The sequence below is a fragment of the Armigeres subalbatus genome, chromosome 1 (genome assembly GCF_024139115.2).
Source record: "Armigeres subalbatus isolate Guangzhou_Male chromosome 1, GZ_Asu_2, whole genome shotgun sequence".
Lineage (NCBI taxonomy): Eukaryota > Metazoa > Arthropoda > Insecta > Diptera > Culicidae > Armigeres > Armigeres subalbatus.
The window spans coordinates 266,048,603-266,074,702 of record NC_085139.1 but is presented as its reverse complement, the minus strand read 5'-3'; the positions used below and the strand labels follow the sequence as shown (position 1 = coordinate 266,074,702).

The window sequence follows — 26,100 nt, the reverse complement described above, 5'->3', positions numbered from 1 at the left end:
TTTATGACTCTCGAAATCTTTGTTATCATCAGTAGCAGTAACACAACACTGCTGCCAAAAAAAATATAAGCCGATTGTACGACAATTCCCCGAAAACCAATTCCCCGAATGCAATTTCCCCGAATGCAATTTCCCCGAATAACAATTCCCCGAATGCAACATTTCCCCGAATGTAACAATTCCCCGAAAGTAACAATTCCCCGAATGTAACATTTCCCCGAAAGCTTCTCTTTTCTTTTTGAGTGCAGCACAAAGCGATGAGTAGTAGCGGTGGTGGCGAGCAAAGGCATAGAAAGTTGAAGAACAGTCCAGGTTTCATATATGTAGAATGTAGAGTAGGGTGGCTCAAATTAGTATGGGAAAAACTTTTTTCAATTTTTTTGATGGGCCGCCATCTTATTCGGTTCTATTTAATGCCCTGATGCTCTGGGCAAAATTTCAGCCAAATCGATCAACGTTTGGGCGGTGCTAAACTCGTTGGAAGGTTATTTGCAAAAATGTATGCACAAACATCCAAAAACAGTGAATTGCAGCTGGACGGCACAACTTACGAAGAAGAACTATGATACTTATTCAGATCTTGAAGAATTTAATACAAAATGTTATGCAGGAAACCGCAAGAAGATTAGAGTTTGTCCGGCTAAGTTATTAGCATTTCTCTGGAGTGGGGTTTGAGCAAATTTCGTTTCTTTTACCTTTGAATAGAAATAAATTCACCCCTACAACACTCCAGTAAAATGCTAATATCTTTGCCTAATAAACTCTGATCTTCTCGCGGTTTCCAGCATAACATTCTGTATTTAATTCTACAAAAACTGAATGAGTATCATTGTTCTTGATCGTAAATTGTGCCGTCTAACTGCAAATCACTGTTTTTGGATGTTTCTGCATACATTTTTGCATATAAACTTCCAACGAGTTTAGCACCGCCCAAACGTTGACCGATTCGGCTGAAATTTTGTCCAGAGCATCAGGGCATCAAATAGAACCGAATAAGAGAGCCCATCAAAAAATTTGAAAAAGTGTTTTTTGAGCCACCCTAATGTAGAGCCATTAATGATGAAGACAATGCGCTGAAAGAATGCGATGCTTTCTTAGAATGAGCTCATTTGGTCGGTATAAAGCGAAGTGAGAAAATAAGCCTTTCTTTGAAGAATAAGTTTGCACGGTATGATGAACGCATTTTCCCGGTTTTAAGTAAAGGGAAAAGATAATTGTAGTGTATAAGATCAAGATTACAAAGCTTAATCCTCTACACTAAAATATTGTCCTCTTAAAATTAACGCGTCTGCCCCTTGGTCTGCCCGGTATAAGACGACGGTTGTAGGAGATAATGCCTTTTTTAGGTGATAGCATCGCCCGGTGTTAGGGGAAAGGAAGTGATAATGCCTTACTCACATGTGCATATATATTTGCCCGGTATAAGGCAAAGAGGATAGATAATCCCTTCTTCAAATGAGCTCGTTTGTCTGGAATAAAATGAAAGAATAAGACAATGCCTTCTTTAAATTGTGGCGTCTGCCGGTGTAATGCGAATGGAGGAGATAATGTTTTCTTTCGTCTATCCTGTATAAAGCGTCTCGAGAGAGAACATCTATCCACAATTAGGCAAGAAGAGGAGATAATTCGTTCACTAAAAGAGCACGCTGGCCAGGTATAATAAAGGATAGATATGGAGCATTTATATGTTTCAAAACTGCAGCTATACTACACCACACTTATCTAAGAAAATGTCAATTTGTTTAATATATTATTCTGAAGAACGGTATTCCGCCAAAGGTCATACTGAAAAAGTTATAATCCATTAAATGTCATACCGCGTAATGCTATTCTGAGAAAATGGATTCGGCAAAATGTATTTCGTGGAAATATTATACATTCATTGCATATTGCTTAAGAAGGGATCTTATATATTTTTTCCTCACTCTGGCGAAATTCGCTTACATCAAACAAAAAGATCACTCACATAATCCGTATTCTCATTCTCAATTTATACATCTTCGCCTTATTTTGGACTAAGCTTGATTCTAAAGAATGGATCGCATTTACCATTTCTTTACTTCGTGAAAATGCCTTCTTTTAAAGAATGGATCATTATATTATTCCGGGCATATACATGTTAATAAAGAAAGAACAATAATATTCATTATCTGGGGAAACACATACAAATACATACTTACGATTGCATTATTCCAAGCAGATGCATTGTTTTTAAAGAAGGAATCACATTCACCATTGCCTCATTCCGGGCAAACGCATTATATTTGTTTACAATGATTCAAATCCACCATTACCTTACATTTCTTAAGATATGTTTAATATGTTTAAGATATGTAAAAATATTTACCAAAACGCTTTCAATTGGAATTGCCGTTTTGATTTCCTTTTTTTCAAATACATCCTTTGTTCGACTATTTAAAAAAACTACCTTGGAAAACAATGTACTTTGAAAAAAAAGTACTTTAGAAGTACTTTAAGATACTTTATTTTCGGGGAATTGTTCCATTCGGGGAAATGTTACATTCGGGGAATTGTTACATTCGGGGAAATTGCATTCGGGGAATTGTTACATTCGGGGAAATTACATTCGGGGAAATTGCATTCGGGGAATTGATTTTCGGGGAATTGTCGTACAATCATATAAGCCTACTTGTTTTATTTACAAACACGAGCTCCACTCCATGGCTAAAATCTGACTTCTTACCAAAAATCAGATAGCAGGAAGAATTCAAAACACACGCAATCGAGGCGTTAAATATTTAAACTCCCCTCTTGGGCAGTTGCCGCTTGATTTGGCATGTTGGCATGTAAAATACACACGACGACGGTAGGCCAGCCAAAAGCGTGAGAGAAAGAGTAAAGTGGTTCGCGCGCCATGCCCATTTTAGTCGGCCACTACCACTGCCCGAGTATCGGGGGGCAGCCCTTTGGATTTCAGTTTCCTTTTTAGTAACTCAACTCGTCGTCGCGTTCGCTGGCGTCAAGCGGATCTGCAATGCAGTATGTAGGATTTCGCACCACGGACGGGCAGCAGCTCTGGCGACACAACAACTACTAAATACGGTGCGGTCAGAAGTATGTCGGTTTAAAAGTTACAACAGCGTGCCGGTAGTACGCCGCTACGAGTTAATGCAGAGATAGAGGAAACAAGCACGCAATACCCCCGAGATTGGTGCATCGGTTGGTAGTGTGGTCACAAGTTAAAGTTTCTCGAGTCTTGCACAATGGAGAGGTACCGACCGCATAGCGTGTGGGAAATGTTGTTTGCACCACTCAAACAGGGTGTTTTGTTTTTATAAAACTGTTCAAAACTTACTGGGGTCGCTTTTTAACCCTTTCAGGCCCACGGGGTCATATATGACCCCAACAGAAAAATGGTTGTATAAAATAGCACGATGGATGCAAGTGAACACTATCTTCAGCAAAACTGCATGAAATTAACGCGATCAAGGCCATACGACGACCTAGAACGTCATGAACACGGTGAAGTTTGTGGGGAATAAAGTGAGTCCGAAAAATGCATTTGCATTTGTTGGTTACATTGATGGATAAAGTGGAACGTATTTCTTATTTCATGATAAAAATAATAGAATAAACTAAAATATTTAAAAATGACAATAATAGAAAAATGATGATGAATTTGAAACTCAATCGTAGTATTTGAAATGCCAGCATACTAAGAAGCTAATGAGAAGAAATTTGAAATTCAATCTCAGTAGGCTGACAGGAACGGTGAAAATAAATGATCATTCAGTGTTCTGTTTTTGAGGCGTGAACATGCGAATTATCCTTCGGTGTTCCGCACTTGTTTTCGTGTTGGTTCGTGTTGGTAAGAGGCAAATCGGAAGACGAATTTGCTTGGCTACGACAATGACGTAGTCGTTGCTCCCTACAAGGTAAGAGAGTTCAGCAGTAGAAGAAAAGCTAAATGAGGCAAAAAAATATGGTAAGCCTCCGACGTAAAAAACATAGCAAAAAAAAAGATGAGCTATGATTGGTGAAGGGTAAAAAAAAGGTAAACCCCAGACGAGATATGGCAAAAAATAATGGTAAGCCTCAGTCTGAAAAAAATGGCAAAAAATAATGGTAAGTCAATTATACAAAAGGCAAAAAAATGGTAAGCCTAAGTTGGAAAAGAGAACGGCAAAAAAAAAGATAAGCCATGATATGCTAAGGGCAAATAGAAAGAGAGAGAGAGAGAACGCGAGAAAATAATATGGCAAAAAAATTAAGAAAAGTCATGAAAAAAATTACACACATATAAAAAAATAAGGGGTGTCAATAGGCGAGAGAGATTCTTGACAGAATAGTGATAAAGAAAAAAATAGATTGTGTTTCAATGAGCAAAATAAGCAATATTGAGAAATATAAAAAAACGAAGGTGGTCTACCATTTCAAGATCAGTTATCAGTTATGTTTGGAACTCATCCGCTATGCAGCGCGTTATATTGACAGTTACATTGGCAGTTCGGTTGAATATCTTGACATCTATAAGATTTGGAAAGTTGTCTTCTACAGAGTCGTTGAGAAAATCAAAATCAATGAGATGAATATTTGTTAAGTCTTAAATTTATCTGATCGACGGAGCTGTTGTTCAAGATAGTAGGTTGAGTTGAATATCTCTTTGTCGGTGAGATTTGGAAAGTTTTCGTAATCTAAAAAGTTGTAGAAAAAAAAAAAAATTACTGAATTGAAGATGGTGTTGTTTGCAATACATATCAAATTGCATAAGTTTGCCAATTCGGTTAAGTATCTCAAAATCTTGGATTTGGATTGGATTTGGATTGGTTGGATTGGTTTGGATTGGTTTGGATTGGATTTGGATTGGTTTGGATTGTATTTGGATTGTATTTGGATTGGATTTGGGTTGGTTGGATTGGATTCGGATTGGTTTGGATTGGTTTGGATTGGTTTGGATTGGTTTGGATTGGTTTGGATTGGTTTGGATTGGTTTGGATTGGTTTGGATTGGTTTGGATTGGTTTGGATTGGTTTGGATTGGTTTGGATTGGTTTGGATTGGTTTGGATTGGATTTGGATTGGTTTAGATTTGATTTGGATTGGTTTGTATTGGTTTGTGTTGGTTTGGATTGGTTTGGATTGGTTTGGATTGGTTTGGATTGGTTTGGATTGGTTTGGTTGGTTTGGATTGGTTTGGATTGGTTGGATTGGTTTGGATTGGTTTGGTTGGTTTGGATTGGTTTGGATTGGTTTGGATTGGATTTGGATTGGATTTGGATTGGTTTGGATTGGTTTGGATTGGTTTGGATTGGTTTGGATTGGTTTGGATTGGTTTGGATTGGTTTGGATTGGTTTGGATTGGATTTGGTTGGTTTGGATTTGGTTTGGATTTGGTTTGGATTGGTTTGGATTGGTTTGGATTGGTTTGGATTGGTTTGGATTGGTTTGGATTGGTTGGATTGGATTGGTTTGGTTGGTTTGGATTGGTTTGGATTGGTTTGGATTGGTTTGGATTGGTTTGGATTGGTTTGGATTGGTTTGGATTGGTTTGGATTGGTTTGGATTGGATTTGGGTTTGGTTTGGATTGGTTTGGATTGGTTTGGATTGGTTTGGATTGGTTTGGTTGGTTGGTTTGGATTGGTTTGGATTGGTTTGGATTGGTTTGGATTGGTTTGGATTGGTTTGGATTGGTTTGGATTGGTTTGGTTGGTTTGGATTGGTTTGGATTGGTTTGGATTGGTTTGGATTGGTTTGGATTGGTTTGGATTGGTTTGGATTGGTTTGGATTGGATTTGGGATTGGTTTGGTTGGATTTGGTTGGTTTGGATTGGTTTGGATTGGTTTGGATTGGTTTGGTTGGTTTGGATTGGTTTGGATTGGTTTGGATTGGTTGGTTGGATTGGTTTGGTTGGTTTGGATTTGGTTTGGATTGGCTTTGGATTGGTTTGGATTGGTTTGGATTGGTTTGGATTGGTTTGGATTGGTTTGGTTGGTTTGGTTTGATTTGGATTGGTTTGGATTGGTTTGGTTTGATTTGGTTTGATTTGGATTGGTTTGGATTGGTTTGGATTGGTTTGGATTGGTTTGGATTGGATTTGGATTGGATTTGGTTGGATTTGATTGGTTTGGATTGGTTTGGTTGGTTTGGATTGGTTTGGTTGGTTTGGATTGGTTTGGATTGGTTGGATTGGATTTGGATTGGTTGGATTGGTTGGATTGGTTTGGATTGGTTTGGATTGGTTTGTGTTGGTTTGGATTGGTTTGGATTGGTTTGGATTGGTTTGGATTGGTTTGGATTGGTTTGGATTGGTTTGGATTGGTTTGGATTGGTTTGGATTGGTTTGGATTGGTTTGGATTGGTTTGGTTGGTTTGGATTGGTTTGGATTGGATTTGGATTGGTTTGGATTGGTTTGGATTGGTTTGGATTGGTTTGGTTGGTTTGGATTGGTTTGGATTGGTTTGGATTGGTTTGGATTGGTTTGGATTGGTTTGGATTGGTTTGGTTGGTTTGGATTGGTTGGTTGGATTGGTTTGGATTGGATTTGGATTGGTTTGGTTGGATTGGTTTGGGATTGGATTTGGATTGGTTTGGATTGGTTTGGTTGGTTTGGATTGGTTGGATTGGATTTGGATTGGTTTGGATTGGTTTGGATTGGTTTGGATTGGTTTGGATTGGTTTGGATTGGTTTGGTTGGTTTGGATTGGTTGGATTGGTTTGGATTGGTTTGGATTGGTTTGGTTGGTTTGGATTTGGTTTGGATTGGTTTGGTTTGGTTTGGATTGGTTTGGATTGGTTTGGATTGGTTTGGATTGGTTTGGATTGGTTTGGTTGGTTTGGTTGGTTTGGATTGGTTTGGATTGGTTTGGTTGGTTTGGATTGGTTTGGATTGGTTGGATTGGTTTGGATTGGATTTGGTTGGTTTGGTTGGTTTGGATTGGTTTGGATTGGTTTGGGATTGGTTTGGATTGGTTTGGATTGGTTTGGATTGGATTTGGATTGGATTTGGATTGGTTTGGATTGGTTTGGATTGGTTTGGATTGGTTTGGATTGGTTTGGATTGGTTTGGATTGGTTTGGATTGGTTTGGGATTGGTTTGGATTGGTTTGGATTGGTTTGGATTGGATTTGGATTGGTTTGGATTGGTTTGGTTGGTTTGGATTGGTTTGGATTGGTTTGGATTGGTTTGGATTGGTTTGGTTGGTTTGGTTGGTTTGGATTGGTTTGGTTGGTTTGGATTGGTTTGGATTGGTTTGGATTGGTTTGGATTGGTTTGGATTGGATTTGGATTGGTTTGGATTGGTTTGGTTGGTTTGGATTGGTTTGGATTGGTTTGGTTGGTTTGGATTGGTTTGGATTGGTTTGGATTGGATTTGGATTGGTTTGGTTGGATTGGTTTGGATTGGTTTGGATTGGTTTGGATTGGATTTGGATTGGATTTGGATTGGTTTGGATTGGTTTGGATTGGTTTGGATTGGTTTGGATTGGTTTGGGATTGGTTTGGATTGGTTTGGATTGGTTTGGGATTGGTTTGGATTGGATTTGGATTGGTTTGGGATTGGTTTGGATTGGTTTGGTTGGTTTGGATTGGTTTGGATTGGTTTGGATTGGTTTGGATTGGTTTGGATTGGATTGGTTTGGATTGGTTGGATTGGTTTGGATTGGTTTGGATTGGTTTGGATTGGATTTGGATTGGTTTGTATTTGGATTGGAATTGGATTGGATTTGGATTGGATTTGGATTGGATTTGGATTGGATTGAATTTGGATTGGATTTGGATTGGATTTGGATTGGATTTGGATTGGATTGAATTATGATTGGATTTGGATTGGATTTGGATTGGATTTAGATTGGATTGGATTTGTTTAGAATGTGGATTAGATTTGGGTTAGATTGGTTTAGTTAATGGTTTAGTAAATCAATGGTTTCAACAGAATTTAAGGACAGCGTCAATGCTTTGAACACACAAATAATAAATTCACAGCTGTTATTGATATATAAACTACTGCGCCGGTATGAAAAAAAGAATACAATTAAATTCATGTTTTCGTATTAACAGCTCCAAAAAAATTTCCTAACCGAAAAAAAGAAAGAGTAGAGACGGTGAATATTGTGGGGAATAAAGTTAGTCCGAAAAATGCATTTGCATTCGTTGGTTACATTGATGGATAAAGTGGAACGTATTTCTTATTTCATGATAAAAACAATAAAATAAACTAAAATATTTATAATGACATTAATAGAAAAATTATAACGAATTTAAAATTAAATCGTAGTTGGCATTTGAAATGCCAGCATACTAAGAAGCTAATGAGAAGAAATTTGAAATTCAATCTCAGTAGGCTGACGGGGTCGGTGAAAATAAACGATCATTCAGTGTTCTGTTTTTGAGGCGTGAACATGCGAATTATCCTTCGGTGTTCCGCGCTTGTTTTCGTTGGTAAGAGGCAAATCGGAAGACGAATTTGCTTGGCTACGACAAAGTTATAAAAGAAAAACTTTAGGTGTATTGGCAGTGGATTGCATTGTAAAAAATAAGATTTTTATTCAAACGTACCCGTAGAGTGACTGTGATGTACAAGTACAATTAACTATTTTTTTAACTTCCTTGGACGTCCTATGCCGTAAAAACATTCCTTGAGCTCAGGACTTAAAATCTACAACTGCAAGAAAATCGTTTTTCAGTACTGAGGGCTTCAATATACATTCAATTATATCCATTACACCTCCAGGGAGGTCAACGAATACCGTTTTGAGATATTCTGGGCAGTCCAAACTGTCCTTGAGTTCGGAACTTGAGATCTACAGCTGCTTAGAAGCTCTTTTCGGCACTCAAAACTTCAATATTCTGTCAATTATATCCATTACACCTTCTGGTAGGCCTACGGATATCGTAAGATATTTTTGAGATTATATGAGTCTTCCAAACTATCCTTGATTTTGAGACTTGAAATCTACAGCTGCGAAAGTAGCTCTTTCGTTACTCAAAGTTCCTAAATGAATCATTTGTTTGAGAAACTCAAAATGTCCATTATATACAATTTCGAGAAAATAACAATAAACTGTTTTTTAACAAACTGGCACCGAATCTTTCTTTCTACATAGCTATATAAGCCAGTATTAACCCGTTTCGGCCCGGGCTACGATTTCAAATAATAAAATCAACCGTTCTCTTGTTTTTCGACTGATTCGCCTCAAATTTGGGGAAAGATGCAATGAACCCTATATTTTTGTGTAGCTGTATTGATTTGGAGATTGGGTCATTGGGGATTGGTTTACCAAGGGGGTCCTCTGAGTCAAATGGGGTCAAAAATAGGTCAACTTTCTTTTAATCGTAGATGACTAGTAGTAAATGATCTCAATAATGATGCAATCGTTTTTATTCATCATTTTGCAATAGTGGGAATGGAAACTGCACGTTTGGACCTCCAAAATCCGGTTACAGATGTTTCGGGATGGTACTCCAGCTTGCGACATATCTAGTTCCTCCTGAAACCTGGTGTTATCAGGTAAGTGAACATTGTATGGAAGGTGGTTTTGACAGCTATATAGCAATACATCAAATTTCATGGTTTTGTAACACAGATTCAATGGAATATACTTACGCAGCATCTCGATACATTGGCCACTAATTTTTACCGGTTAATATGCTATATGATATTGTGGGGCCTCCCTTAGCCGTGCGATAGAATGCGCGGGTACAAAGCAAGGCCATGCTGAACAAAGCTGGGTTAGATTCCCAGTCCGGTGCAGGAAAGGATGCACTAGAAACACACACTAGATTATTTGGAGAAAACAAAATCATTCAGGTTGATGTATCGTAAGCTGTTTTTCAGAACCATTGGGCATCAGGTTCCCAAGGAACCCCCGGAAGTGGCCGATATGCCCAGAAGCTGTGCAAATGCCTTCTATTGTATTTGTGTTACAAAGTAATGAAGTTTGATGTGTCACAAGCTGGGTTTCAGAACCACTCAAAAAGTAACCACTTCCCTGAGTGCATCAGGTTCCCAGGGAACCTTCGAAAATGGCAGATGTGCCCAGATGCCGTGCAAATGCCTTCTTTTGTATATGTGTTGCATAATCATGAAGTTTGATGTGTTGCAAGCTGGGTTTCAGAACAACTCAAAAAGTGACCACTTCCCTGAGGGCTTCAGGGTCCCAGAGAGTCTCCGGAAGTGGCAAATACGCTCAGATGTTCTGCAAATGTCTTCTATTGTATTTGCGTTGCATAATCATGAAGTTTGATGTGTCACAAGCTGGGTTTCAGAACCACTCAAAAAGTGACCACTTCCCTGAGGGCTTCAGGGTCCCAGGTAACCTCCGAAAGTGGCCAATGTTTCCAGATTCTGTGCAAATGCCTTCTATTGTATTTGTGCTGCAAAATCATGAAGTTTGATGTGCCGCAAGTTGGGTTTCAGAACCACTTAAAAAGTGATCATTTCCCTGAGGGCACCAGGTTCCCAGGGAACCTCCGGAAGTGGCCAATGTGCCCAGATACTGTGCAAAAATCTTCTATTGTATTTGTATTGAAAAAGCATGAAGTTTGATGTGTCACAAGCTGGGTTTCAGAATCAATCAAGAGGTGACCAATTCTCTGGGGGAACCAGGCTCCCGGAACATCTGTAACCGGATTTTGGAGGTCCAAACGTGCAGTTTCTGTTGCTACTATTGCAAAATAATAAATAAAAACGATTGCATAATTATTGAGATCGTTTACTACTATTTTTGACCCCATTTAACCCAGGGGACCCCCTCGGTAAACCGGTCCCCAAGGACCCAATCTCCAAATCAATACATCCACAAAAAAATATAAGATTTAATGCATCTTTCCTCTAAATTTGATGCAAATCGGTCGAAAAACAAGAGAACGGTGGATTTTATAATTTGAAATCGTAGCCCGGGCCGAAACGGGTTAAGCATGTTTGCACTGTGACTGCGTTATAGTCGCACGTACATATTTTTAAATGCTTACGGTTACCAGGAAATTCTACTGCTGTGCCTGTAGATCGCAAGTTCTGAACTCAAAGACGGTTTTGATGACCTAGGATATTCCAAAACCATATAATGCCCCTTGATACTCGGGATTCAAGCTTGAAGCGACGAAAAAAGCTTTGTATTTGTAAAGGAATTCTTCAAGGAATTCCTATAAAAAAATCCGAAGGATTTTCTAAAGGAATTTTCGAGGAAATTATCCTATAAAAAAATCCGAAGGATTTTCTAAAGGAATTTTCGAGGAAATTAAGAAAGGTATTTCCACAATTAAATTGTAATAAAATAAATTGGAAGATGTATGAAATTCCTCGAAAATTCAATGAAGGAATTAAAAGCAATATTGAAAGTCATATATTCTTTTACGAATTCTTTTTAAAATTTGTTCAGAAATTTGGAAATTTGGTTCTTTTGGAAAATCCTTCCAATGTTTCTTTAGCAATGCCCTTGGAAATTCCTTCAGGAGTTTCTTCGGAAATTGATTTAGGAATTTTTTTGGAATATATTTCAGGAATTCTGCTAGTACTTTCTCAATAAATCCCTTCGGAAACACTAGGAAGAATTCCTTAGAATACCTTCGCAATTTCCCTGAGAAATTTCTCCAGATTAAATTTCTCTCTTATAAAATCTTTCAGAAATTCTTTCAGGAATCCTTGGGAAATTTCATTTGCAAATTCTTTTAGGAATTAATTAGAGAATCCTTTCGAATTTTTGTTAGAAACTGCTACGAACACTCCTGTAGAATTTTCTATTTCATTTTAAAGTCTAACTGAATTCGTCCTATAGTAGACCCCCTGGGGGTCCATAATGGGAAATTACTTGCCTATAGTCGACACTTCATTTGATTTTCATGTCCCGTTTCGGGACGTTCTTCTTCCCTATTATGGACCCCCCAAAATATTCCTATAATGGACACTTTCCTGCCTTTTTTTTATAGAATTGTAAAAAATCATCTAATTTTACTTTGCATAGCATTTCCAATGCATGTAATCAAATCATAGGACTATGAGGTAGGTTCTCCCGATAGAATTTCTTAGCAAAATGTTGACATTGTTCAGTAATAATGCAAAAATGGCTGGAGGGTCCACTACTGGTTGGGGGTCCACTATTGGGCACTTTACCCTACTTCGCGTTGGACTCGGGGGCAGCCAACCAATCACGAACTCGATCCTTGTCGGAGTCAGTGGAAAGTACTACTGAACTGTCAAAAAAGTTCATTCGACGAGGACCGAATTCATTCGTGACGTCATGCTGCAGAACCTAATTCACCACAGCTCCACGTTCATGTTCACCGTCGCGTTTACACTTGCGATGAGTTCACCGCAGATACGATTTCACGATGATTTCACAGGCATGACCGTGGAATGCTCATAAATCTGATATTATTGATGTTTTTCATGTTTTTATGCATCTCACTACTAAATGCAGCATCTGCCTTTCATTTGAACATAATTCCCTCACGATTTGAGTATGTATCAAGAAGTTGTTATCGAAAAACAGTTTGTTCACGTTCACGTTCACGGGAGGTGTAAAATGCGCTATTAGGTTCTGCAGCATGACGTCACGAATGAATTCGGTCCTCGTCAAATGAACTTTTTTGACAGTTCAGTAGTACTTTGCACTGACTCCGACGAGGACTCCGACAAGTTTCGAGTTCGTGATTGGTTGGCTGCCCCCGAGTCCAACGCGAAGTACTACTAATCTGTCATCAGTTTGAGGTTAGATACAGACGCTGCAGAACCTAATAGCACAGAGAAACAGACGTCTCACTCTACACATGTTCCATCGTTCATCTTTTTAACGGTGGATTCATTTTTTGTAGATGGTCGATCGGCCACCGATGGCGCTTCCATCGGTTTTACTTGTGTTTGACGTTATCTCACTAACGCCACCTGGTTGCCGCTTGTCCACCTACAGTGCATTTAGAATTGGGCGGTACTGTTTTCGTGACGATGATTCTGATTGCATTTTGTTCTAATGTCGTTTTCGGTTTTAGACCTGGGTCAGGTCCGACCCCGACTCTGAATAACCGAACGAAAAACGAATCGGGATCGAGTCAGTATGATGGTGTTAGTGAGATCTCAAGCCCTATCATCTGTTTTGTTTTCAGTTCGCACTGCCAGCTGATAGGCAGAAATATAAATATTTTATCAGATTTTATACAGATTTTATCTTTTGAATTTTGTTATTAGTGTTATTTTGTTTCTTATTATATAAATTGAATGGGGAAGTCAGATTTTTCTTCTGTTAATTGTTTATTTTAACAATGACAGTTAATCCATCAATAAATTTATGTGATTAGAAGCTTGTTATGAATGGCGACGGCAATGTAGATTGCCGTGAAGAAATTTTGGCGCTCTGGAACATTTCCGGTAATTATGCCAATCCGTGTTTCCCGATAAACTGTTATACTGGTTCTAAGTGGCGTTCTGGATAACAGTATAATCTGGCATAATTGATAATTCAAATGTAACACGAATTATCAATTATGTCATTCAAATGTAATAGAACAAGAAAATATGGAAACACTTTGTAAAAAATCCAATAGACAATTTATTGAGATTTGGGGCCTTTTATTTTAAAACAAAGAATCAAATCGCACAAGAGTTGACTAACATTTTTGTATTTTCCTCCTAAGAGGGGATCCTTTGGGATAAACCGCGATTTCGCCAAAACTGCAATAACCAAATATACAAGAAAGGCAAATAATTTTTCTCTACATAATTTTCCACTACATAACAGGAGATTCAACATAATAAATATCAACGGGGTAAAATATGTTTTTGTCGGTTTTTTAACGAATTACAACTAAAAATCCTTCTTCCACTCTAAAATTATGATCAATTCATATAAAACTGTTCCTAAATTTACATTTGAATTTATTTTCTGGCCAAGTATCATCTGGAGTGTTACTAGGTAGCAAATATACCCTCTGCAAGGTGAATAATTAATAAAACTATTGTAAATAATCAGAAAAACGTATCATTTGTTGATGGCAATATAGTTATCACTGCCATATAAAGGGTTAATACATTATGTTTATATTCTTCAAATCCTTAACCTTAAACACATTATTCACAGAGCTGTACGCTATTTTCGCTATTTTCCCATTGCGAGAGCAATTATACCTAAATCATATAATCGAATACACAACGTAATAGTGAATAAAAATCATCAAAATTTTTAACCATCATTTTGTTTATAACGGAGCTACCGTCTGAAGTAATCAGCAAAAAATATGTCGGTATCTGAATCCATTTCACCATCAGAGAAACTTGAAGACAACACACAATTAAAATAATCCATTTTTACGTGCAAGACAGCAACAAAATTGATAAATCTAGAGTGCTTTGAAAATAGGTCGTATGTGCAAAAGAGAGTCTCTCTTTGGATCTATTCTCTTTCGATTATTACGAAACTATACAAAAGTTTACTTCGGATTTCTTGGCAGATATCCAAAGACAATAGCTTTGTCTAACATGCTAAAGTGGAAATGTGGCAAAACATGCAAAACTAGCCGATATATTAGCGAAAGAGAGCGTGATCAAAGAGAATCTCTCGTTTGCACATACGACCTATTCTCAAAGCAATCTAGAAATTCAACAAATGAATCAAAAACGATTAAAAGTCAAATACCCATCTGCAACCTTCCGTGTCTTTCATGTTTTCATTTTGCTTTAGCGTAAACATAAACACCTGTTTGACAGTTTGTGTTCGAATGTATTGGTGAACCTAGGTTCGATCTCGATAAATCGGCAGAGCGAACCTCGTTCGTTTTGGGTCGGATCTGGTGCGGATCGCGATCCAACCTGAACGAATAACCGAACGTTTTGACAGCTGTTAGAGCGGATCCGGGGCAGAACTAGGTTCGACCCAGCAATAACCGAAAACGACATAAGTGAGACGTCTGTTTCTCTGTGCTAATAGACCTGTGCAGCGGTTCATCGAATTCATTCACCCGATGGATTTTGACATTTGTGCGGGTCGTTCTCTCGAACAAAAGATCATTTTGCGTTCATTATACGACCCGTTCAAACGTCATAATTTCTGGTGGGAGTTCATTTTGCGTTAGTCTATTGAGATCAAAGTTACTGATTGTGGAAATTGCCGGCGCGAGCATGCAGATATTACTCGCTGGCATAAAACCATCATGCTGATGGGGGAATGAAGGAGGAGATAATTTGAGATTGGCCTATTGTTCATGCACATGCACGTAATGTGAGATGGCGGGAAGGCGGCGTGTGTCAAGCGCAGCCTGGTCGTCCTGCTGCAAGCTTTGTGGTATGCCCTGCGGACCAAAACCGGTCGTGGCCGGTCCTGAAGTCATCCGGATGACGTCAACGTTGCTAGCGTCGTGGGATACACTAGGCACACGGACACACACGCCAACACACTAGGATTAGGAACAACATTCGGATAAGTAGAATAGGGTGGCACAAATTAGTATGGGAAAAACTTTTTTCAATTTTTTTGATGGGCCGCCCTCTTATTCGGTTCTATTTGATGCCCTGATGCTCTGGACAAAATTTCAGCCAATTCGGTCAACGTTTGGGCGGTGCTAAACTCGTTGGAAGTTTATATATACAAAAATGTATGCAGAAACATCCAAAAATAGTGAATTGCAGTTGGACGGAAATCGGGGAAATCTCCCGAAAGTCCCTTTGGAGAATTCCTTCGGATTTTTTTGGGAATTGCTTTAGAAATTCCTGCGAAAATTGATTTCGAACTTTTTCAAGAAATTGTTTTAGCAATTATTTCAGGGATTTTTAAAAGAAATTCTTCCAGTAACTTTAAGGAAATTAAAGAGTTCTAGGAAATCCTTCGAAATTTCTTCAAATCTTCATCCAGGAATCTCTTCGGACATTCCTCCGTAAACTCCAATTGGATGTTCCTTGAGACCTTCGGATATTCAATACAATTTTTTTCGGACATCACTTCAAAAAGGAATTTTAGGAATTTAGGAATCATTTTGGAAATTACTTAAGCATTCTTTCCGAAATTTGATCTGGAAATTCCTTTTAAATTCTCGTTAGAAACTCTAAGGAAAATTCTTTTAGTATTTCTTAACTCTTCAAAAAAAAAAATCTGAAATCATTCCTGCGGGAATTTTGGATGAAGTTTCGTATGGTTTTACCACAGATAATCTGATATCTGTGGTTTTACTAAGATGATTTCCGCAGGATTTCTTGGAGGAATTTCCGGATAAATTTACAAAGGTCTTTCTAAAGAATTTTCCGAAGAAATGTCAAAAGGAATTCCTGGCGTAATTTATTAGAGGAGTTCTCAAAAGAATTTATGAGAGAACTTCTTAAAGAAATTTCCAAAGAATTTCCTAATGAAATTTCGGAAGGATTTCTTCTAAAGTCATTTAGAAGGTATTCCTAAAATAATTGAAATAATTGCTGAAGGAATATACGAATTTTAATTTGAAACAAAACGAATTACTATAGGAATGATCAAAGGAATTTTTAAAAGAATTTCTGAAGAAATTCCTAAAAGAACTCATAAAGGAATCAACGAAGAAATTTTCTTATATTACCTTCTTTGGATTTCCAAAGGAATTTATGGATTTACATGCGAAGTAATTTCCGGGGTAATTTCTGGGAAAACTACAAGAGAAAAAATTTGGAATTCTTGCCCGAGGAATTTTCGAGAGAATAGAATTTCCGATTGTATTCGAAGGAATACCTGAAATAATTTTTCGAAAGAGTTTCTATAGGTATTTCTGAAAGTACTCTTGATTTTTTTTGGAAAAATCTTTGTGGCAGATCTCAATTCCCCGGGAATTCTTGAGAACATCCGAAGAATTCAGGTCATAAGTAAATCCTGGTTTTGACTCTGAATGGAAAATCTAAAAATAGATTCTCTGTGGATTCTGGCAGCAGAATACCACAGTAGATCACGGCACAGAGGCGGTTAAGTAAGACATAGTGCCTATCAAATAAATAAAGGAATAAAAAAAACTAACTACTATGATTTTTGTAAGGCCAAGTTGCCGAATAATTAATTGTTAAAACCGTCGGCAATTGAGTTTGAAAATTTGGTGCTCTAGGCCCTGTAGCATAATCGCATTAATACTATTAGCTACAAGTTACAAGTTACAAGTTAAAAAATTACAAGTACTTGTAATTCGCGTCGCATAATAATGTTTTGCCAACTAATAATATTAGTACTTCACAGATAGAAAAAGTTGTTGTAATTTACACGAAAGTAATGCACATAAAGGGAATGCCAAAAAGAGCGTAAATTTAAACGATATTATCACCTGAATAATATATGCAATTTGTATTGCATTATGTCACTTTTTTAATTTAATTTATATGTTACGTGAGCGTATCCTACATGAAAATTCTAATCCCGCTAAATTCGTTTGACACGTGTTGTTGAAGCGGATTTCAATTTGAATGTATTGTGGGACTCATGAGGGTTTGGAATACAGAAAAACTTGACTTGACGTATAAATCATCCCAAAATTGAGGGACAAAATACTTTCTTTTATTGATTAGAATACCTATCCCATACAATTTGGGTCAGATTTTTTGTGATTTATTTTTTCTTTGGGTAAACTAAACCCAGCTTGTTGAATGTTTTTACGTGGATTAAGAGCTCAAAAGAGTTTTTCCTAGAGGACTGGCATAACTTTTTCGTGGGAATCAGTAGAATTCCGTAAAAAAAATCGTATAGAAATTCATGCGAAAAATGCTTTCAGCAAACTCCGCCACCATCGTTTTTTTCAGACCGGCTCACACCTCACTAGGAATAAAATCGAATTATAGAATATGCGGCGGACAACAATTTAAAAGTTCAAAAATCAACTCTGATGTCTATAGATCCAAATGCAGAACAATCTCACCATTAACTGTTACGGAGACCCAACATTATAAACTTCGAACCTATGGACTATGCATCATCGTTCATCGCAACATATCGATCCTCGCAAAATAAATCTTACCAACGATCCGAACTCAACCCGATGTCAAAGGGCAAATCGTTAGAGTTTTTCGAATCACCTTCCCCTGCAGCACAGCTCGCGTGCCTTATACTACCAAGTTTCTCAGAATCAGTTTATTTTTAGTATGGTCACTTCACTATAGTCTGGCGGATACGACAGCGAATTCCAATCGAACGTTCCTACGATGAAAGAGCAAAATAGGTTTGGGATTTTTCTGTTCACATTTTATAGTAACTTTGTACACTCGAACCCGCTTGAATATTTTGCCGTGATGGTAATGATCCTTCAAAAAAATCCACCAAACTAAAACAAAACGATTATAATTATAGCCACCCATGCCGTTTCTTATTTGTCAATATTTTTAAAGAGAGGTCATGACCGAAACGTGGCACGGAATGAATGAATAGATTTTTCAAATAACTTACCGTCGGGTCCCGACAGCGATCGCAACTGCACAAAAAGTGCTTCGAGAAGCACAGATGGATGATCCGATGCTGCGTTCCCCACAGCGTTTTGGAGTAGTTGTTGAAGATCTGTTCGCCCTTGCGGATCGGTTTCGAGGCGTAGCAGCGCATCACAAGGTCCCCGTCGAACACGTACCGGATGTTGGGCAGACAGCAATGGTTCATCAGTGCACCCAGGATGTAGAGCCCTCGGAGCACGATTTCGTGGTCGTTATTGTCCTCATCTTGCACCATCCGGCTGGTTTCGAAGGCGTTCGTATTGAGCACGTTTACGATCTTGCGAAGATATTGCACATCTTCGCTGTCTTCCGGTAGATTTTTGAAGACTTGATCCTTGATTATCCGTTCGACCTCGGTGGTCATGTCCTTGCGAGGCGGATGAGCTTCCATGTTGAGCACAATTGAGCGACGGTGGTTGTCTAGGAGGAATCCCCGAATCGAGGTCAGGGCGTAGAGAATGGTTTTACAGTAGCGGTTTTGGTCCTTGGGTTCCCAGGAGGATATGACGCGACACTCTGCGGTATGGGGAGTTTCCGGAGCTGCAGAAATGTCGCAATCAGGGCAAACCGGTAGCCGGCAGCCCCCACTACAAAGAGTTAACTTTTTCTGTATTCTACAACAGCTGGCACAGAATATCACATCGTAGTTGTTCAATCGCGGACCGAGCAGAATTGGCCGATCCAGGAAGATCAATTCGTTCTCCTCAATGTCGCGAGTGGCCACCATTCCACGTCCGTAGCCCTCGAACACGGCAATATCCCAAGGTTGGTCGGGCGTATACAGATCGTCGAGGAACGCCAACAATTCCGTCTTGAAACGGACCATATTCTCCGGATCTATTAGCGCTAACCTATCACTATCACTACTGCTACTACTTCTGCTAATATTATCACATTCCACTGCCGTTTCCGGATTTCCGTTTGGGACGATATCCAAATCTTCACTCGCGGCGGTCAATTCCATCGTGGCGCGTGTTGGAGGGGCAGGCACCTGAACGGTTACAAATTGCCGCCTTAACGACTTTAACCGTCGAGCTCAGCTGATAGACTGAACCGGCTGATGATGAGCACTGTCGCAGGCAAATATCATCGTCGACCGGCGGCTACTCCGTCCACCGTTAGCAAATTCACAACTGGCTCCTCCCCCACCACCTCCACTTTCCTCCTGATCTCCACCAGCTGCTGCTAGTCCTGCCAACCAAACGTCGTCTTCCACCGATCGCCGTCCGTCCGTTCTCATGTCTGTCTGTCACCAAACTGAGGTCTGCGGCGCGAGCTAAGACGTTTCACACGTTTTTGGGGGGGCTTCACGCGATATTATGCTCCACGACGCTCACTCGACGCAAATGTGCGGCTGACCAGCAGGGGGAGAGTTCGCGAACCAACCTCAACAGGCAGGCGACATCGCACTTCTTTCGGTAGCTAGTAGTTAGTAAACAACCAAAGAGCATTCGAGGAAAAATTCCGGGGATTCGCTCTTGCTCTGCCTCTCCGCAGCGTGATGATGCGTTTCACAACCGCTCGTGCTCTCACCTAGCCCAGAGACCCATAAATATAAATGGGAACCCCTCGCATCGTCTACGTCTCCGTCGCCTCACCTCGTCGCTCGGAATGACCGAAAACCAAAAATAAAGCAGTGAAAAGAAAATCTCTTAAAATTTCCTCGTTCACATCTAATGGCAGCCAGAGCCACCTCCAATCACAGTTTGACCTATCTGAGAAATGTTTCTAATTTTCGATTTTACTGCGGCATCCTCGTTGACACAAATCACCACCCCTTGTGTGAAGGGGAACACCTTTTATCCACTTCTGATGGCGGAAATTATGGGGCCTTTTTTCTCACTAATGGGTTCGAATGCTGGAAATTTTTCACCACTTGAACACGCGTCATGAAAACCACTTTTTTCTACAACCGACACACCTCCCGAGAAGGATTGAACACGGGACTAAAGTTTAACAGCGTAGAAGGTGCTGATAGGCCATGGCTGAGGAAATAAATTTGGGATCGGGATGCTGTGTTGCAATGCGACAGCAGCAGGTGGCATTCGCGAGTGATGGGTTCGCGGTGCGTTTAGGGCGAATGTTTGAGGAAGACAATAAATCGACTTCGTCACCGACGTCTTCTTATAGTTGGTTGGAAGCCGTAGTTGGCCTGCAGAGAGAGAAGCGAGCTTTTTTCTTCGTCAGCTCAAACAACAAAGCAGGCGTCTTATCTGTTGTCAGATGCCCTCACGGTGGTCGTGCCTCCAAACACCATTCCATTGCTCTCATCTCACGGACGATTGCTCTGATGCTGCACTGGCATGGCAAGGAAAGGCCATTGCTTGTTGTTGTTGTTGGCGGTGGGATGCTGTTCAGTGGGGAAACTGGACGCCGAAGCGTCGGTTTCTCACCGATGGGTTGCGATTAGGTGGGTGGAGAAGTTTTCCAAAGATAAGAGGAAAATTTAACAGAGAGCGAAAGCTCTGAGAGAGAAGAATGTCTGTTTGCAACACGCTAAGGATTTCTATCCTTTTAACTGTACTTCTAACAATCAGGCAACAAACAAATGGGTACTATTTCCACCTATTTTCAAAAGTGAATATATAATCATAAGGTTTAAAGAAAATAATTAGGCTAATTTTCGCCTTTCTGCTATATTTTTCACACCAAACTAACAGAGAATTAATTTCTGGCATAAACATTTCATTCGTGCAAAGGGTTTTTTGACAGCGAATTTTTCTATCGCCGAAAATGATTTTCGAAATGCAAATTCCAGCCAGTGGAGCTTCCGTGAAGACAAGCATTATCGGCAGGAGTTGAGGACGGCAGAAATATTTGGCAATGCTGATTCGGTCAGCGGAATGTACTATAGATGGTTGTTCCAAATAAGTATTATGGAGAACATATAGGTGGATAGCTCCACGGATGTAACGCGCAGGGATAGGGCACTGCATGGACTGCTTTGTCTCTTTTTTACTGCAAAGAAATTAGAAAACAACAAGGCCAGTAAATGTCAAATTTCATGAAGAACGAAAGAGAAAGAGATTCGTCTGTGCAGTGCCCTATTTCCGCACTGAAGAAAAGCTACATACACGGGTAGATCAAACAACCCAAATTTTGAGTTGTTTTCGATCTGGCATCTCTTTCATTCCATCCTTTGATGTCAAAAACAGAGAAAGAAAACCACCCAACGATAGCAGTTCGATGGGGGAAGCCAACGCTAGGTTAAAGGGGTTGAACTCAAATTTAGGTTGTTTCAACCTATTTGAACTTAACATTAGGTGGAAACAACTTAATATTTAGGTACTTTTTCACACGGGATCAAACGGAAAAATCCAAGTTGGGCCATCCAACTCAAAATTGGCTTCCCCCACCAACGGTCCAAATTAAGTTAAATGAACTTAATTTTGAGTTGTTTGAACTTCATTTTGGGTTGTCTGATCTAACCGTGTAGTAAGCTGATCATTAGTGCTGTCTAGCAACCCTATAACCAGAGACCGGCGGAGTGAAAAACTGTCGAAATGGCAACGTATGAAAATGCATGAAATCGTGAAAATGATACTGGCAGCACTTGAACTTTTTGCTTGCTTCTTATGGGTGCAAAAAGTAAACAAGTCGAAATGGAACCGCTTTTGACGGTTCGATTGGAAACAAGATGGCGTCTTCGCCGATCTCTTATTCTAGTATTTCTAGTGCTGTCCATGAAAGCTTGAAGTAGCTCAAAGTTTCTCCCTGTCCTGCTCATGCCCATTTGTTGACAAAAAAGAACGAGCAAGACGGGAACAACTTCGAGCTACTTCGAGCTGCTCATTGGACAGCACTATTGTGTTGTTATCATTAAAAAGCCACACAAGCAACTGTCATTCGATCAGATATGCAAAACTTCGTTGACGGGAACATGCATTTATTAATCGAAACCGAATAACCGAATAATGGTATTATCTATAAAGTCGGGGACAGCAGGGCCTTTGTCCAAAGGCTTGACAATCCCTCCCCAGGCCATCTGCGAGTTGTGGTGCCTGCCTAGGATGTGGTGGGGTTTGACAGTGGGCTCTGTCAAACTTCTATACAATGCTACATGTATTCGCAAGCAAACTCCGCCAAAGCGACCGTGCACCGCTCAAAGCGCACAAGCCCAAGTCCTGGTGTTAGGTGGGACGCTTAACATGCCTGGCACGACGGCCCTCAGATGAGATAGGAGGTTTGCGCATGCCCAATAATCCGCCTTTAAAAACAACCATTAATTACGAACGAGATACTTAAAAGATAATACGACTAGTTACAATCGGCAACGACCTAGGCGACGAATAAGGTATCACGATTGGAAGCTTGGAACATGGAACTGCAAGTCACTAGATTTGAGGTTGCGATAGGATAATCTACGATGAATGGCGCTGCAGAAGATTCGCTGGACAGGACAAAAAGTGTGAAAAAGAGAGCATCGAGCGGCTACCTTCTATCAAAGCTGTGGCACCACCAACGAACTGGGAACCGGCTTCATACTAATGGCAAGGTTCGCAAACGCGTAATTGGGTGGCAGCCAATCAACGCAAGAATGTGCAAGCTGAGGATAAAAGGCCGTTTCTTCAACTATGGCATCACCAACGTGCACTGCCCATACGAAGGGACACTCGACGACGAGAAAGAAGCGTTCTATGCACAGCTGGAGCAGACATACGATGGATGCCCACTGCGGGACGTCATAGGCGACATGAACGCTCAGGTAGACAGGGAGGAAATGTATAGTCTGGCCATCGGATAGTTTCTTTCCCCGCAAAAATATCCACAAGGCCACATGAAGATCACCTAATCAAGAAACGGAAAACCAAATCAACCACGTTCTAATCGACGGTGAATTCTTCTCCGACAACACGAACGTTCGCATTTACCACAGTGCGAATAATGAATCCGACCACTACCTCGTTGTAGTATACCTGCGCTCAAAACTCTCGGCGGTGCACAACACGCGTCAGAGTCGTTCGCCAAGGCTACTAGACGGCAGAATAGGTCAAGACTACACGCAGCAGCTGGAGGACGATTTGCAGCCATATGCCAAGCTAAATGGGGAAGACTTTTATGCACTGCACTCCAGCCTTCATTCATTTCATTTATTCAGACTAAGGGCGAAGTGGCCTGTGCGGTATATAGGAGTCTTCTCCATTCGGCTCGGTCCATGGCTACACGTCGCCAACCACGCAGTCTACGGAGGGTCCGCAAATCTTCTTCCACCTGATCGATTCACCTTGCCCGCTGCGCACCTCGCCTTCTTGTGCCCGTCGGATCGTTGTCGAGAACCATTTTCACCGGGCTACTGACCGACATTCTGCCTACGTGCCCGGCCCACCGCAGTCGTCCGATTTTCGCGGTGTGAACGATGGATGGTTCTCCCAACAGCTGATGCAATTCGTGGTTCATTCGCCTCCTCCACGTACCGTTCGCCATCTGCACCCCACCATAGATGCTACGCAGCACTTTCCTTTCGAAAACTCCAAGTGCACGTTGGTCCTCCACAAGCATCGTCCAGGTCTCGTGTCCGTAGAGGACTACCGGTCTAATGAGCGTTTTGTAGATTGTCAGTTTGGTACGGCGGCGAACTCTATTCGATCGGAGTGTATTGCGGAGTCAACGATTTCCAGCCACTATGCGTGTCCGAATTTCTCTGCTGGTATCATTTTCGACAATCATCAGTGAGCCCAAGTACACAAATTCTTCTACCACCTCGATTTCGTCACCACCGATGCCAACTCGCGGTGGGTGGCTCACATTGCATTGTCTTCTCTTGAACCTCTTCCTATCATCACTAGTCCGCTTACCTTCCCTCTTCAGTCTGATGTAGGCTTCCTTCATCTTCTCAAAGTTACGTGCCATAATATCAATGTCGTCGGCGAAGCCAAATAGCTGGACGGACTTATTGAAAATTGTACCACTCGTGTCAATCCCTGGTCTTCGTATTACCCCTTCTAGAGCGATGTTGAATAGCAAAAACGAGAGACCATCACCTTACCGTAACCCTCTGCGCGTTTCGAAGGGACTCGAGAATGCCCCTGAAACTCGAACTACGCACATCACCCGATCCATCGTCGCTTTGATCAACCGTGTCAGTTTATCCGGAAACCCGTGTTCGTGCATTAGCTGCCATAGCTGATCCCGATCGATTGTATCATATGCGGCTTTGAAGTCGATGAATAGATGATGTGTGGGAACTGTGTAGCCCCAAATGGTCGGAACGAAGTTATGACAGCGACTATCAGTGGATGCGTGTGGACGCCGCGGAGGTCTGACTAGAAGAGGAGGATAAGTCATGGCTTGCTGCTCGCCGTGCCTGATGTGTGAATCTATTAACACAAACTGAAGGCACTTTACTCAAACCCCACATTTCCCTTCTTCTTTCATTGAAAACGCAAAAAAAATCTTCCAGCATAGGATGCAATGCTTGTTTTTCTCCTAGGTTATTTAAATGAAACGAAGGTGAACATTGGTTGCAATTGAGCAACCAGTAATACTTGACTGAACATCATGGTTTTAATACCAGAATAATGATTCAGAGTATGGGTTCCGAAAATCGTGAGTCGCGAAAGATAAAACGTGATTCATACTATCGTTGGATGATTAGTGGGGATTTCGACTGGAATAGTTGCTAATTTTCAGGATTTTCGGCTTTCAGTCACATGAAAATGTTGATAATTTCAAATCATTGCCAACGTTTCGATCCGGGGGTTTGGATCTTCATCAGGGCTCGAGATTAATCAACCTGTCTATTGAAGTGTGGGTCACACGATGGACTGTCAGGTGGGTTGAGGTAAACTGCACTAGGTTCATTTGTCCCAGCACCATAAACAAGATGGGTGGGTGGTGAAGAACAGGATGGGCACTACACAGTAAGTCACTACGATACACTTCTACCATGACCAGCTGTTGGCAGTTGCTGAACTATATCAACATTTTCATGTGACTGAAAGCCGAAAATCCTGAAAATTAGTTGGATGATTAGAGTACAACAAATTTACGAAGCCTATGGCCTTCTCTTGTTTGTTAAACACAATGACAATTTCTTCCAAAAAACTTTCCAAATCTTACCCAAATGCAATCCAAAACTAAGCGGTGTTGAACTTCGTTACTAAGAAGAAGAACAACAAAATAAAGATGAGAAAATCCATGTTAATCCAAATTCAATCCAAATCAAATCCAACGCAAATTCAATCCAAATCTAATTCAAATCCAATCCAAATCCAATCCAATCCAAATCCAATCAAAATCCAATCCAAATCCAACCAAAATTCCAATCCAAATCCAATCTAAATCCAATCCAAATCGAATCCAAATCCAATTCTAATCCAATCCTAATCCAATCCAAATCCAATCCAAATTCAATCCAAATCAAATCCAACGCAAATTCAATCCAAATCTAATTCAAATCCAATCCAAATCCAATCAAAATTCCAATCCAAATCCAATCAAAATTCCAATCCAAATCCAATCTAAATCCAATCCAAATCGAATGCAAATTCAATCCTAATCCAATCCAAATCCAATCCAAATTCAATCCAAATCCAACCAAAATCCAATCCAAATCCAATCCAAATCGAATCCAAATCCAATCAAAATTCAATCAAAATCCAATCCAAATCCAATCAAAATCCAATCCAAAACCAATCCAAATCCAATCCAAATTCAATCCAATCCAAATCCAATCCAAATCCCAATCTAAATCCAATCCAATTCTAATGCAAATCCAATTCAATTCTAATGCAAAT

The 26,100-nt window shown here is 40.2% G+C and overlaps 1 protein-coding gene across 1 annotated transcript in view; it reads right to left on the bottom strand.

The window, feature by feature from the left end:
* Positions 1-20,463, bottom strand: part of LOC134207346 (SET domain-containing protein SmydA-8-like) — a 32,735-nt gene extending 12,272 nt beyond the window's left edge. Inside the window, exon 1 of the mRNA XM_062683068.1 lies at positions 18,327-20,463. Coding sequence (XP_062539052.1) covers positions 18,327-19,328 — 1,002 coding nt within the window. The 5' untranslated portion in view covers positions 19,329-20,463. The remainder of the gene's footprint in view (positions 1-18,326) is intronic.
* Between the last annotated feature and the right edge of the window lie 5,637 nt (positions 20,464-26,100).